The 14,672-nt window shown below is 37.2% G+C and overlaps 1 protein-coding gene across 1 annotated transcript in view; it reads left to right on the top strand.

The window, feature by feature from the left end:
* The window catches only part of FTO (FTO alpha-ketoglutarate dependent dioxygenase), a 214,038-nt gene that overhangs the window by 73,328 nt on the left and 126,038 nt on the right, over positions 1–14,672 (top strand). The window contains exon 9 of the mRNA XM_009986642.2: positions 1,465–1,589. Coding sequence (XP_009984944.2) covers positions 1,465–1,589 — 125 coding nt within the window. The remainder of the gene's footprint in view (positions 1–1,464; positions 1,590–14,672) is intronic.

Here is a 14,672-nt window from a genome sequence, read left to right as displayed (position 1 = left end):
TTAAGAAGTGTGTAATCTGCATGTTGTTCTTTCATGTGGGAAAAAAAAAAAACAACCACAAAAAAAAACTGTCAGGCCAAGGATAGATCTTCCTGTTTTCACAAACTGAAGATAATAACAACCATTTATCTCACAGAATCCCCGGAGGAATTTTAGTAGGTGTATGTTTGGCCAGAGCAGAATGCACTCTGTGTGTGATGTTGAGAAGGAGGCTATGTGCCATGTCTTTTCATCATGTTGCTCCTATAAGAGAGGCCATCCTGGGAGTAGCAGTTGCAGCTCTTGGTGATGTTTGAGTTGTGTTTTCAAACTTACTTCCACAACTACTTGAGTTAGAAACGTATTTTTTGCCTCCTTTTCTGTGAAAAAAAAAAAAACCACAACTAGGTTTGTGCAAGCATTCTGCCCATTTAGTGGTCCTTCCCAAAAGCGTTCAGATACTTCGATATGTGCGCAGAACATGTGACTGAAGGTTAGAATACCAAAAAAATTAAGTGAATATCAGTGGCTGGTTAAGGGGAGAAGGGCAAATACAGTATCTTCACCGAAAGAAAAGACTAGGGTGTCGGCTCTAGATCTCTGTTGGAGTCAGACTGCTGCACGCCCAATGAGCACACGTACGCTGGTTGACATACATGTTAGTAGTGTGAGTATCAGCACGTGCTGCTTCTTTCCCAGGTTGGCAGACACAGGGAAGCATAGGGGAAGAGAGGAGGAAATGGTGAGTGAGTAGTTGAAGGTAAAGATGGAGTGAGGACGTTGGAGTGGGCTTGCTGAGAGGGTGAAGGACGATAAGATGATCTGCAATTTCATTACATCCACTTTAAGTGTTGACACAACGTTTAGGAAGGCCAATGACTTTTGGTCTGCAGGGACTGAGTGTCTACTGACAAAGACCTAAATCTGTTGTGTAGATCTATATTTTTTTATTAATTTTTAATTTAGTCCATAAATTAAAAAATGTAGAGTTTTACTACTTATTTATTTGAAATATTTCATGATAAAGAGAACAAACATGGGGACATCACCAGAAATTCCTTTCAGAAGATACAGTACAAACAGGTATTTTCTTCTTTAGCTTCACCAAGGATCAAAGGGGACGGGGAAATCCCCCAAATGAACGCTGTATTGGGGAAAACATTTCTGATATGATTTGATACAAGAAAATATTTAGGAAAGAAAAGAATTGTATCTCAAGAAAATGAAAGGTAGAATGCACAATGTCTTGTGTTACTTAAGGCAATGAGATTTTAAGGTTTACCTTATGTGCCATGTACATTGATTAAATACCAAATATATGGTGGCCATTTCTAACCATCATTTACTGTATTGATTTGTCAGCAGTGGAACTGTAATAAAAAAACTATTGATTTACTGTCCTTATTTGCTTATGGGCTTTTTATTAATTTTACACATTGTTTCCTATTTCTAGATTATAATTTTTATGTGGTTTTTTCCTTGAAGACAAGCCTGGTCCTCTCTGAAGTTGGAAAAGAGGAACAAATTGAAGATCAAAGGAATGAAACCATCAGCTGTGTCTTGCTAGTTCTTACTGAGCGACAAAAGCTGCGTAAAGAATGGACAGCAAGGTGAGAAATCTTTTAAAATTTGTAAGATAATAAAATTAGAAACCAGTTTATCAAATATACTCCTATAAATCCCCTGGGGCGGAGCAAGTTGACATTAAAAAAAAAAAAAAAAAAAAACAAATCAAGATTTTTACTGTTCAAATAGTATTTTTGCTTGAATGGAATAGTCAATATTTCTGCTTCTGATTTCAGAGTTACTTCGTGGGGTAGAATGCTCCCTTACTGTGCTTATATAGTGCAATCTATTGATAATAGCTTGATAAGCAGCATACATATTCGAGGATTGGTATCACCTGAAGTGCCCTGAGGTTTTCCTTCTTTGCTAACCATATGAGCAATGCTCCTTGCTGGCATGCCATGCCAATGGATACCGTCCCTGTCTGCTTTCTTCATGATCCTCACATTTTCTCGTGGTGTGCTACTGGTGTTAACTGAGTTGTGTTGGGTGAGATTGGCATAAATGTAGATATTGCTGGAGTTCCTATCATGTCATTGCTCTTATAGTTGAGTTCTCAAATTGAACTTATTGCCATGGTAATAAATCAGGTTATGTTGTTAATTTTAGTAAGTTTTTTATGTTTTTATTTGAATAAGTTTGTTACTGGAGCGTGTAGTCAGATGAATGCATTTCAGAAACTACAGATACATCATACTTCTAGTTCTTTCAGAAATACGTGAATTCAGCAGAGAGAACTTCTACCATATGCCACCTTGTGTCCTTCTCTGTAGCTGCTAAATGAGTTGATGTCACCTTTTTCCACATCTATTTCTAAAAGCTATAGATTTGTACTCATTTAATAATCTCTTTTCTTATTTATGATATTTACATAAAATATCTAACAGTCTATGAAATTTTTCTACAAAATGTACAGCTTTCCTTTAAAAACAGATGTCCCGTGCTTACAATTAAATATAGTTTTTAGTCAAACGCATTTTTGAATGAGATTTTGTTAATCAAAATTAGCTCTTAATTGGCATGATTTTTTTACCTGCACTAAATATTCCAGTTGAGTTCTCCTGTGTTTTGTTAGTGTGTAATTTTGGAAAGTTCCTGAAAATCCTATGGGATTGACTTAAAAAAGTTAATTGTAGATATTGAATCTGACATTTGAGTGGCTTTGCTGTTCCAAATGAATTACAGTGAGTGGCCTTGAAACTGTTTAGGAGCTTTAGACAAAAATTAAACATTATTGCATAGTAGCAATTATTATTACTGATTAGAGACTGTGTTTTGTAAGTCTGCATTCTTACCAGTAGGGAATGTTTATTTGTGTTCTTGTCAGTTGAGATCTCAGAGTAGAAGAGACCTCAGTAAGGTGGGTCTACAATATTGTTCGTATGATTGTGTGGTTTTTATTGCTTCCTTTTTGAGGAATTTAAGGGATTTTTGTGGGATTTTTTTGCCTTCCATCACCATGCTTACTAAAAATGCAAACGGTTTGAATACATTGGAAACAGAGGATATCACTTAAAGCTTTTCTGCAGGACACGTGTATTTTTGTTACGAACCAGGATAGAAAGCTGCCTAGAGATAGGAAAAGGCTGAACAATTCCAATGAGTGAAGTATCCTTTTTTTAGTGTTCGTTCAGTTTAACAGTGATTTTCTAGTACACGAAGTCATCGGGAAGCATGGCAATCGGGACTCATTTAAAAGTAACGTGGTTGTAGTGTTTCTGGCCTCTGCTCACAGTGTAGTCAGAGGCTGGAGCCAGTGTTGCAGCTGTAGACACAGTCTAGTCTCTGACACAGAAATGCCAAAGTTCTTGGGTGGGGGTGGGAAGAGGCACAAGCAGACAAAGTGCAGACCTCCTTAAAACTAAACACCTGAGAAAAAATTTCAAGAGCATTGAAAGTGTCCTTTGAGTATTAAATATCCATAATCCTTTTTCTTTCCATTTGATGTTTCCCATCCCACTGACCTATCTGAGAGTCTCATCCATATGATCTGCATAAACAGGCTGTTACCGTACACCTCACTTTACTTCATCAAAGCTTCAGCTAGATGTCTGGAATGAAGCACTGGCTGTGGTAGCCATCAAGCATACGGTGGTGAAAGTTATAAAACGTCCACCGTGGTACTAGCAGGGCTGCCCATGTTTTAGAGATCAGTCTATTGTGTACTTTGGAATTACATGAGAAAAATGTGCTTGGACAGGAAATAATTAGCACTTGTCAAAGGGCAGGCAATAGGTTACAGTATTTTACTTTCAACAGGCTATCAGGGGATCAGCTAGATTAGATAATAGAATTTCTTTCCTCTGGAAGTTAAATACAGATGACTCTAATTACCTTACATTGTGCATTAGAGAGCACATTATGAACAGTACAACTTCAAGAAATTTAGGTCAATGAAGGGTGGGCAGCTGGCAAAAACTTTGCTCTACACTTAGTCTTTATAGAGTTACGCAGACGTTCTGTTCTTTCGTGGGTTTTACTTGTGTTGTTCGCACCTTAAATAAAAAAAATACATGCTGGGAACTGTTAGTACAAACCGATTCAACTTTTAGAAATTTAGGCTTTCTCAGAGAAAGGCATGTGAACTGTTTTGATATGTGTTTGTATCTGCGTGGTTAAAGCATGTCCTTGCATTATTTGCTTTAAGTTGTACCACTGTTCCTGCATATTAAATAACTGAAATTATTCTCTAGGTTTTTATTTCAGCTCCATACTTCAAAACACATGGTAGTGCATTTAGTGTTCTGGCTCACTGTTTCATCTACTTTTGACTCAAAGATGTCATCGGTATCTTAAGTATCTGAGCAATTCTAGGGGTTCAAGTTGTTCTGTGTTGAGTGTAGTGATGCAAAATACTGCAGGTAGGACTCAACGAGTGTCCTCAAAGTGTTAACAGAAATGGTCCAGAGTTTCTCAAGCCCCAGACTTGTTTATACTGCTGGATAGTGCCTGATGGACAGGTTGTTATAGCTGTTAAAGAGCTGCTCTAGCCCTTTGAACTGACCCCTTCTTGACCTCTGCTTAGAGAAGGTCACTGTTCAGCTTATAAAGTAAGGGGAACCCTAGATTCTACTGTAACAAATAGAGGGTAAAGGGAACAGCTGCGAATTTTGGAGTAACCATGCAAACCTGTGTAGACTTTTTAGGGTCACTGTATGATAATGAAAATTGTTACCAAATTATATGGAAATTTAACAGCAATAGTGGGAAAGAGAGGGTGGAGTCTAATGCATTGGGTTTGATAAATGAAGTGTGAAGTTACCCATCTGGCTCTAGACAGCCCTCTTTTTCTCTACGAAAGGGGAACATTTAAAAATAACCATGGTACATCTAGAATCAATGACCCATACAGAGAGCTGGAATAGATCAAGATTTAATGGTGGCTGTGGAAGAAATTATCATTTGAAAAGTGAGACAAAGGATGAAAAAGTACAGTTCAATATCTGCACCTGATTCATTTTCAAAAAAGGCCTTAATATTTTTAGCCCGTTGATGATGCTGTTGGCTTTTTTATTTTACTTTTTAACTGGAACCAGAAAATTTGTTGTATCGTAAAGAAACAGTTTGGCTAAAAAAAAAAAGTAGCTGAATTTCAAGAGAGAATGTTGCACTTTTCCTGATCAGTAAATGCCCAAGAGAACTGGACAGATGATTGTGTCTCTTATTTCCAATGGAATTTGTATCATGCTATAATAATACTGTCTTTAATGCTTGCATGACATACTTCACTTAATTGCTAGTAGGTTTTTGCTATATTTTTCATATAGAACCGTTTACTGCCACACTAACTTGTCATCAAGAAATCAACAATAGATTAAAGGATAATACTTAACTACATTGAAATTATTAACTGCTAGGAAAAAACATGGTTAGTTAAACTATTACTAAAATAAGTATTTTTCCTGCAAATTTTATTGGTCTAAAACGGTTTTATTTTGATGCAGACTCTGATGTCTGTTTTGCCCTGAGTGAAATTGCACCATTTCTCTTAGGGGAAATTCAGCCAGTAAATGTAAAGTTTTGGAGAAAGACAAAATGAAGTGGAAAGTTTGGTAAGAAAAATGAAATTATTTATGATAGGCATATTTTCATAGTTGTGCTAGTTAGTCAAATTCTGAAACCTTAAGTTCTCTCTAAGTCATCATGTAATGACAAATTGCCGTAGTGAAAACAGAATAAACATTCAGTAAATACTTTGGACCAAAATAAACACAAAATTCTTCTGGTTCATGAGATAAACAGCAGAAAAGCGTTAATTGATTATATCTTGTAAGAATCAATAGCTTAAAACCTTGGCTTATTGAAATAACACAATGAAACAAATCTATTTTATGAGGTCATTCTACAGCCCATAACATTTTGTAGATCACATCACTATGTTTTTTTTAGAATTGCTATTATTCTATCTCTATACAGCACTTCAAAAAAAGAACCTTTTACTCATGGCAAATCGTATAAGTTTCAGGTTTCAAGTTAAACTTGAGCTCTAATTCCTTAGTGTTTTTTTGCCTTTGTCAACCCCCTTCTTAGATCTCCCAATTTTGACATAACAATGCAAAGGTACGTGTTTTTTTTCTAGCCACAGTGAACACTTATCATGCTCCTGAGGTAGTTTTGCCTCTCAGCATTGAAATCTGGATTGTTATGTGGACATTTGTATAGGAATTTAAATTATAAGTAAATAGTGTGACAATTGAGTCCTAACCTGGGATAACGCTGTTGCGTTCTATAATAAGAAGAACGATGAAAAGTCTGAGTGGAATCCTGAAATAGTGTGTATGTTAAATGAGATACAAACAGGGAGATTTTCATATATTTTATTTTCTGTTTTGAAGAAAAAGTTAATTATTTTTTTCTTATGCCTTACCCCTTTATGCTTTGGAATTTTAGATCATATCTAAGAAGGTAATTGAGGTAGTTTTCACTCTTTTTTAGTTCTCGTAGGAGAAGGTGGTGTTGATGTAAAGAAGGAACATATTTCCTTCTGTAACAGAGAAGTCCATGGGTTAAGAAGTTGGCATAGGCTTTGGGAAAATCGGAGCAGTTTTATTCCTTCTGTCACAGACTTTGTGTATTTTTCAGGAACTCACTAAATACTAGTTTTTAAATCAAATGTGGTAATATCATTGACAAATACTGAAATTTTTTGCACTCTCACAAGCCTGCCAAGATGATAAATATGTGAAATATTGTGAACTCTTCGGGAACTACTGCAGTGGGAGCTACACTAGTTCCAAAGATTTAACAGACAAATTGCAGGGGTATCAAAGTCTGACAGAGAGTGGGAGGAAGTATTTGGGTTGTTTGAAACTTTTGTGGTTGTTTTGTGTAACATTAGAATGACAGCTTTTTTCATGTTGAGGAATCCAGCGTCCATGTTTCTGAAGTTAGTAAGGATCTCAGTACACACAGCTGTGTGATCTCCAGCAGGTTTTTGTAACAGTTGTCCTCTCTGGACAACATGTGTGTCTGCTGGAATGGATACTCAGTAAGTTAACAACAAGCATAGACAAAAAATTTTGATTCATCATTTTGGAAATCCCAGGCGAAAAAAAAAGAGAATTCTATTTGAATTCTTTGATAGTGATATTTTGTGTGTGTGTGTGTATGCTCTTTAAAAGAAGAAAATTCAACTGTTCAGCACCCAGTATGTAATCAGAAACGATCTTTCAGAAAGTAAGTGTACATTATGACTTAGGTGGCAGTGCTGAGTACTGTATGTTAACCAGGGAGATGCTTTGAGGCAAACTGAACACCACCCTGGCAGCTTGCAGATGAATGGAGAAAACACTGCGGCCTCGATGAAGTTGTCAGGTCTCCTGCTGTAGTTATGCTTGGACATCAGCTGCCTTGATTGACCTTTGACTTTTCTCCAGTTGCTTATTACCAGACTTCTCTTGCTTCTCGTGACCCTTCCTGTTTTCCGCCTCTGTCTTTCACCTGTGTTTCTTGTTTTGAGGAGCCTTTGAAGCAGCCAAGCTTGGGATCAATAGGTGCAAGTACTCTACAGAATAATGGAAATACGGCTTGATTAAATGCTGCTGTTTAACCACCACTATTATTTCCTTTGAAACTGTCTTGACCCTTTACCCTTGGAAAGGCTTTATGTTTACAAGCTGTGGCTGCTTACAGAAAATTCTGCTGCTTACCTTGTGATGTCACTATGTACATCGCAAATATGGTGTAAAAAAGTGTTATTTGGTGTAGGGACTTAAAGCAAATGGTATTACAGGGCAGTCTGGTAAAAGTCGCAGAACTTCTGCTCTGTGTGTGGCTTTTGTGTGTGTCAGACTCTTTCAGCAGGCGCTTTGCAGGCATTGTTTACTCCAAGGGTTTACTTTGTCATTTTGATTTAGTCTTAATGCTCCACTTCTGAAAATCGTAGAGATGCATCATCCAATACCCAAATAATGGCTATATCAAAATTCTTTGACATTTCCCTCTTTTGATTTCATGCTTTTCTTCTCGTTATGTTAGATGGATTTTTCAAAAGATGATTCAGTGGCACTTCCAAAACTGACAAATGACACTAATTTAGTCCTTATTTATAGTGCAATTAAAGTTTCCAAAACAAAGTGATAAAGAATTTTCCCATGCTATCAGAATGTATTTGATTTTTTTTTTTTTTTTTTTTTTTTGCTGAAGTGGTTAAAATTTTGACTTTATTTCACCTGTACTGGCTTTTAAAGTCAACATGGGTGACACTTCCTTATTTGTGTAAGCTTTCATGATTGCAGAACAAGAAAGATAGTATTGTTTTTCCAGTAGTTTGACAATGATTTGCTCACTACCACTGGGAGATCTGAATGCTGGAAATGAAGATTGTTGCGTTTCCAGGCTGCAGGATACTGGAGATTGAATAGATCACAGAGGTGACAAATTTATAATCTGTGGAGACAAAGTGTTAGCCACATCATCAGACAGTTGAACCACAAAGCAACATTAGCATCAGCTGTCATCGTTCCTGTAAGAGAGAATGGTGGCTTCCAGAGGCAGGAGAAAAGTCGGGAGAATTGTGTCGTGTACAGTGCTCTGTAGCTGCCTGTATTAGATGAAGACCTGATGTTATAAACTAAGGATAAAGTGTGACTGGTCCAGAGAATGAAAAATTATCATAGATTGACTTCGCTTTATCCATTGATCTATCTTCTGCAATATCAATCCTTACTTTCCTTAGCCCTCAGCAAAATGTTCTAATGTTATGGTATGTCACAAGTCCGTAAAACTACTTGCAAACTTCATATGAACTAAAACTAGACATTTAAAATTAAACAAGTCTAAAGATAGAATTCTTTCTTCTGTAAAATAATAGAAGCCTCATCCAAACAGGACTGTGTTGTTAATGTTGTTAGTACCATTATTGTCACAGCTTTATCTGTCCTAAAGCTGAATTAAATAAATTTAATTTGGAGGAAATAATCTGTTTACATTACCAATACAGGAAAAAGAGGGTAATATAAAGTGTTTACCTAGCCAAATGGTGTGCTTATCATGTCATAGCATGAGGCATGAGTAAGCAGATGCTAACGTAAGTTCATGATTTAAGTCTTAAATGCTGTCAACCTTATGTTATGAAAGTTTTTCCACATATATAGAACTTGACGTCTCCAGGGATTGGTAATGAAATACTAAATCTTTTGTTTTCAGGTCAGCAGTTCAAATGTGGTTCAGGTAGATAGTGCCAACGATTATTCCCATTGGGTATCTGTGTTTGATGGCCTATGTAAAATGCATTGGTTCTCCAGTCCTAGTAGGCAGGTGTGTATATCACACAAAGCAACTGTTACAGCTGACACTAATTGGTACCCTTGCTGGCATTTTCGGAGCAGCCAAAAATTAAATGGATGTAGAAACCGAGCAAGATGCTGTCAATGCTCTAAGCAGTCTAGACCATGGTTGTGAGGTAGTGGTAAACCAATGAATGTCATGGTTGACTGTGGGCAGAAAAAGGATGTCAGTCTGTTGCATTGCTCTACAGTTTGCTTGCACTAAAAGTTATGGTAACGTACACAGATAATCATGTGCTGGTGAGAGAGCTGCAGTAGATCACTGGACAATGTCAACAGCATTGGACGAGAGGGAAGTGCAATCCACCGGGAGGTCAAAGAATGGCCTGGAGATGTATCAACTAATTGGAGAAACTAAGAGGACCGGGAGAACAGAATTAGATTTACTTGCTTGTTTTCACACTAATGAGATTATTTGGCATTTTAACAGTTTAATTTGGCCATATTATGTGTTCTGTTTATTTTGTCTGAATTTTCAATTCTTGATGTATCACTGCTGAGGAATTATTAAATTATAAACTATGAGATGATCAAAATAGCTAAAAAAGGAAGTTGGCATTTCCTATGGTTAAGAAGTTCTGTAAAAACAGAGAACTTGGGAACCTGTTGCATAGCATGCATTGTTTTCATATTCTTTGTCTTATTTTGGTAAACAACAGCAGCCCCAAATGGGAACAGTGCTTAAAGCACATGTAATAGTAGCAGAAGAAAATCCTACTATAACTTACTTGAGTAGCTTAGCCAACCGAGAGCACTTCTAGAGGTATGCAACACCCCAGTTTAGTGGTAATTCATAACACTCATATTTCCGTATTGCTGTGTTCTAGAGGTTATCTAGCCTGGATTGGTGGTGGAGCAGGTGGGACTCACGGGTGAGAAGGGTTTTAAAGTAACATGAGTGATATAATTAGAAATTGAGAGAAATAATTGAAACAAAAATCTGTCTTGAGATGGATCAAAAAGATACAACTGAGAAGCAGGCTCTCCAAATGCAGTTTGTGAGAGAAGCTAAGAAAAGTCTATGGAGTATTGAAGTAAAAGCAGTAATACTAGGAGAGCGCCAAATTGTGCTGGAGAGCATTTTTTATACGAGTTTATACAATAGTCTTAAAATTTTTGCCAGTTGTTTTTGAGCTAGTTGACATTTTTCCATTTTTATTTTCTCATATTTAGTAATGTCAACTTTTGGTCTGAGTTCTGAAAAATATTCTTATCAGAATTGGTTTTGACCACCTAGTAAAGGTGGATTTGAACAAGTGTTCAGGAGATGTAAGGTAGTCAATAGATCCATTCCAGCATAGATGACTTGTTAGCTGTACAGTATGTTTATGGCAAGGCATAGTTTGCTACATATAAGGTCTGATTATTTTATATTAGGCCATCCTGAATGTATTTTAGGTATTTGCCTTTCTTTTTATATTTGGAGATAAGGATAATCCCAAAATCCAGATGTATGTGTTAGGGATTGAGGAGGAGGTTGAAGGAGGGGAAAGAAGGGGAGGAAAGGGATTTGGGAGGTAAGAGGGTGCAATATTGGAGAAGTTTTTTAACTGTTTTGCTTGCCTGTAGGTGACACTGTTGCATCATTTATCTGTACATTTGCACATATCTTGTCTAGGGACAAAAAAAAAAAAGAACAACAAATTTCATTAAAATAATTTGAGAGAGATTCAAATAAATACATTACACTAATGATTCCTTAAGCCTTGGCTAGAGAGTAGTGTCTTAGATACAGCCGGATGAATCGCATGTTCTCCTTCTCAAAGATGGCAGCATTATTATAATATTATTTCTGATTAACTAGCTCACTAGCATTGCATCTTCAGTTGAGTATTCCCTTGCCAGGCAAGATGCTAAAGGGATTGCTCTGCATGTTTCTAAAGACTAATGCAATAAACCAAGATGATAATACACTGATGGGGAAAAAAAAAAAACTTAATTTGCTGCTAAGTTATGGCAATGTAAAGTTAAAATGTTTTTCTTTGCTCAAGTCATTTCAATTAATAATGTGTGCCATTAAGTGAAATCTCATAGAGGATTTTTTCTTCTTTGCCTTTAAGTATGCTGGCTACAGAGAAAATGAAATATTCTGTGAGACTTGAGCAATCGTCTGTCTCCAAGCTACGGTGTGCCTGCTGCCAGATGTTCAGGTGCTGGTGCTGCTGCTTTGACATGTATATCTCTTCCAGGCAAAAAAACAATATATACATCAGTCCAGGTGCGAGGTGGCCTTGCCAGCAAACCTGCCTCCTCCTAGCCGTGACACTCATCCGCTCCCCGCCAGAATGTGTACGTTGGAAGGGGATTGTAATTAACCCCTGGAAAGCATAGGTTTCACTAAAGTGATGTGCGCAGTAATGATATTGTTAGCTTCCTTAATTTCCAGTTTCACCATCAATTATGCCATGTGTTTCATCCAGTTGGTGCTTCCCTCCCAGTGTTAATTATAACCTACAAGACTGTTACAGTTAATTTTATGGCAAGCATATTGTCTCTTCAAGGCTCCACAGCGGCTCATAAATTATCTTGAAGGTAAAATGTAACTTGGGGAACTAGTTATGAAAATTCCATCCATCTCGCTTAGGAGGTGCAGCTGCTACTGTCAGCTGCCTCGCTGCTGCATTGTGAAGGAATTACGGCGGGTCAGGTTTAAGCGGCTCGGCCCAGGCTGTCACCGAGGAGGAAGGCTGTCCTGGCCCTGTCAGACAAGTACCTTCTGCCAGTCCCTTGAGGTTTCACTTTGCAGGCAGCCAAAGGCAGGCGGTGCAGGTGGACGGTCCCCGAGCTGTCTCTATTCATTACTTTACAGGAACTTGTTTTAGGTAGGCAGGTAGGGAGACCTTTTCACTGTTGTCATAACGTTAGGCATCATCTGCAAAGTGCAAGATAGATAACTCTATAAATAACGCGCCGTTCCGTTGGGCCGGGGTGGTGGAGAAGGGATGATTAGCACCGTAGGCGCACGTGAAGTAGCTCGCTGGTTTGTGAAATGACTGTTGGTTTAATTGTGGCGATAGCTCGGTTTGGAAGAGCACATCTGTTCGCTTTTCTTTCCCACACACAATGCGAGGAGGTGCGATTTCGCTGCGAAGTAATTTGTGTTGGAGTTTCACATCAAATAAATTAGCGTGGGCTTATGTTGGAATTATTTATGACATCTGCGTGTGCGCGTCTTGTTTTTTTGCTGAAGGAATTGCAAACGATTATTTTCTTTTAAAGAAGAGGGGAAAAAATAAGGAAGAAAAATAAAGCAACCCACTACTCGGAACAATGAGCTCGGCTGTCAGTGCTATTTATATTTGTGTAGTACAGTCGTATTATTATTATTATAATGTTTCATTCTGCTCTTTATAGTAAAAATACAAAACTACTATAAAAATATAATGCCTTATTTTACTGTCTGTTGCTTTAATATTTCGTATTTCAATAGTTTGAAATGCTGTCAAGTTTTGGGTGTTCCTTTAAGAATGAAACCTAAGTACAAATCAAATTTCCTGAGAGGCTTTTCTTCTTCCACTATTTTACCTTTCGAAAGGACTTCTGTGTTTACAGCGCTGTTCCCTAACCTCATTTACAGCCGGGAGGGCATATGAGAAGGAACGGCGAAAGCCGATACTTAACGCTTTCCATAGGCAACCGCTGTGCAGATGTGAGTGTACAGACCCGTTGTGAATAAGTAAATGTTGTGAATTCAATTGAGGAGAAAATGAACAAACACGATAATGAAAACCAGCAAGAATAATGTATTTAAATATATATTGTTCATTTGTTTTGACAGTCTTCGTTCGGTTTCAATTATTTTTGATCATTCATTATATCATTATACAGTGAAGAAAAATCTTTAAAAATATTGCTTTGTTAATTGGACCTTTCATATGTTTGCAAAGTGGGCAAAAAAGGCTGACGAGAGAGTGCACATTTGTACGTTTCTAATGTAAGTTCATTATTGCTTTTCCCCTGGAATTTATTGTACATCTGCCTTGTGATATCTTTTAGAGGTCCATTTTCTTCCCAGAATCAACAATGCACATTCTGGTGTTTTCAGAGAAAAAACTCCCCAAATTTCAACTGACCAGAACTCTGTATTTTTATTTGTTTAGTTTATTTGGAGGGAAGCTGTGCATTAGGCACAGCCTTGGGCAAAGTGAGGTGTAAAACCAGGATTGCCTCAAGAGTAGACCCAGAGGCATTGCTTCTCAGAAGTAGAGTTCCTTCTTGGATTCATCCGTTCCTTGCCTCTCACAGAAGAGATAGGGGAAAAATTATAACTCTTGTTAGCAAATATCATTAAATGAGGGGTTGCTTCACCTGATCATCTACGTCATTATCTCCTACACTGTAGGATGATGAATATACAAAGATTATTCATCAGTATTGCCAAAGCAGTCCCTCCATTGTGGGGTACTTCCCAGTTATGATTTTGCATCATAACTAGGAGGTATCTGCAGTTGTTTTAGTGTAGTTCTCACTAAATTTTTGATGAATTTGTGTAGGTAGAGAAGGTTGGGGACAGGGAAGATATTTGAGAATTTTAATGTCCCATACTGGTTTCTAAAGGGATAAGACGACTGCTGAATGTCCGAAAATATTTCTTTTTCTTAAAATTGTGTGAAAGTATCTTGATTATCATGTCTTCTCAGACTGATTTTTACACCATTGCAATATTGCTGAGTTCAAGAAAGTTCCTCTTGATTTAAGTTAGTGTAACCGAGAAGGGAATGAAGGCACAGGTCCTGGTAAATATCCTTCATGTTTTCTTATGATGGAATCTCAGACTTTTATTGTAATGCTACTGCAGAAAGACGAAGCTGATTGGAAAAGCCTTTATGATTTGTAACTTGGCACGTAAAATGATCATTACCGAATTAATTCTCTTTTAAATATAAGAAATATTTTTTGTGCAATTGAACGAGAAAACCTTTTTCAGAAGAAAGTGCCTTTGTTTCCTGGCTCTTGGCCAACTTCAATAGGAAAAACTGCATTTGGAAAGCAATTGAACGATGTCGTATTGCAAACTTGTTTTTTAGGAAGATGAATTAAAGTAGCTGTAAAATAATGGGAGAGAGGACAACTTAAGAGTTGGATCCAGACCACTCAGCTGTCACAGGCTGATGCATTTAAAAAAATGTTACTGTTTCTCGTTTAACATAACTCAATATGTTCTTTTATGTCATGGACCGAAAAAGAAAATGAATTTTCAAAATAGCCTCAGTATTATATAGTAGTTAGATTCCAAAAAGCGTTTGGAGAAAAAAGGGGGGTTTTTAGTGGCTTTAGAGTCTTATTTGACACACAGAATTTAGACTTTTTTTTTGTTGTAAAAGAAATAATTTATAAGAG

The sequence above is a fragment of the Tauraco erythrolophus genome, chromosome 15, assembly GCF_009769465.1.
Source record: "Tauraco erythrolophus isolate bTauEry1 chromosome 15, bTauEry1.pri, whole genome shotgun sequence".
Classification (NCBI taxonomy): Eukaryota; Metazoa; Chordata; class Aves; order Musophagiformes; family Musophagidae; genus Tauraco; species Tauraco erythrolophus.
The sequence above is the reverse complement of the archived record's forward strand: the minus strand, read 5'-3'. Positions and strand labels throughout refer to the sequence as shown.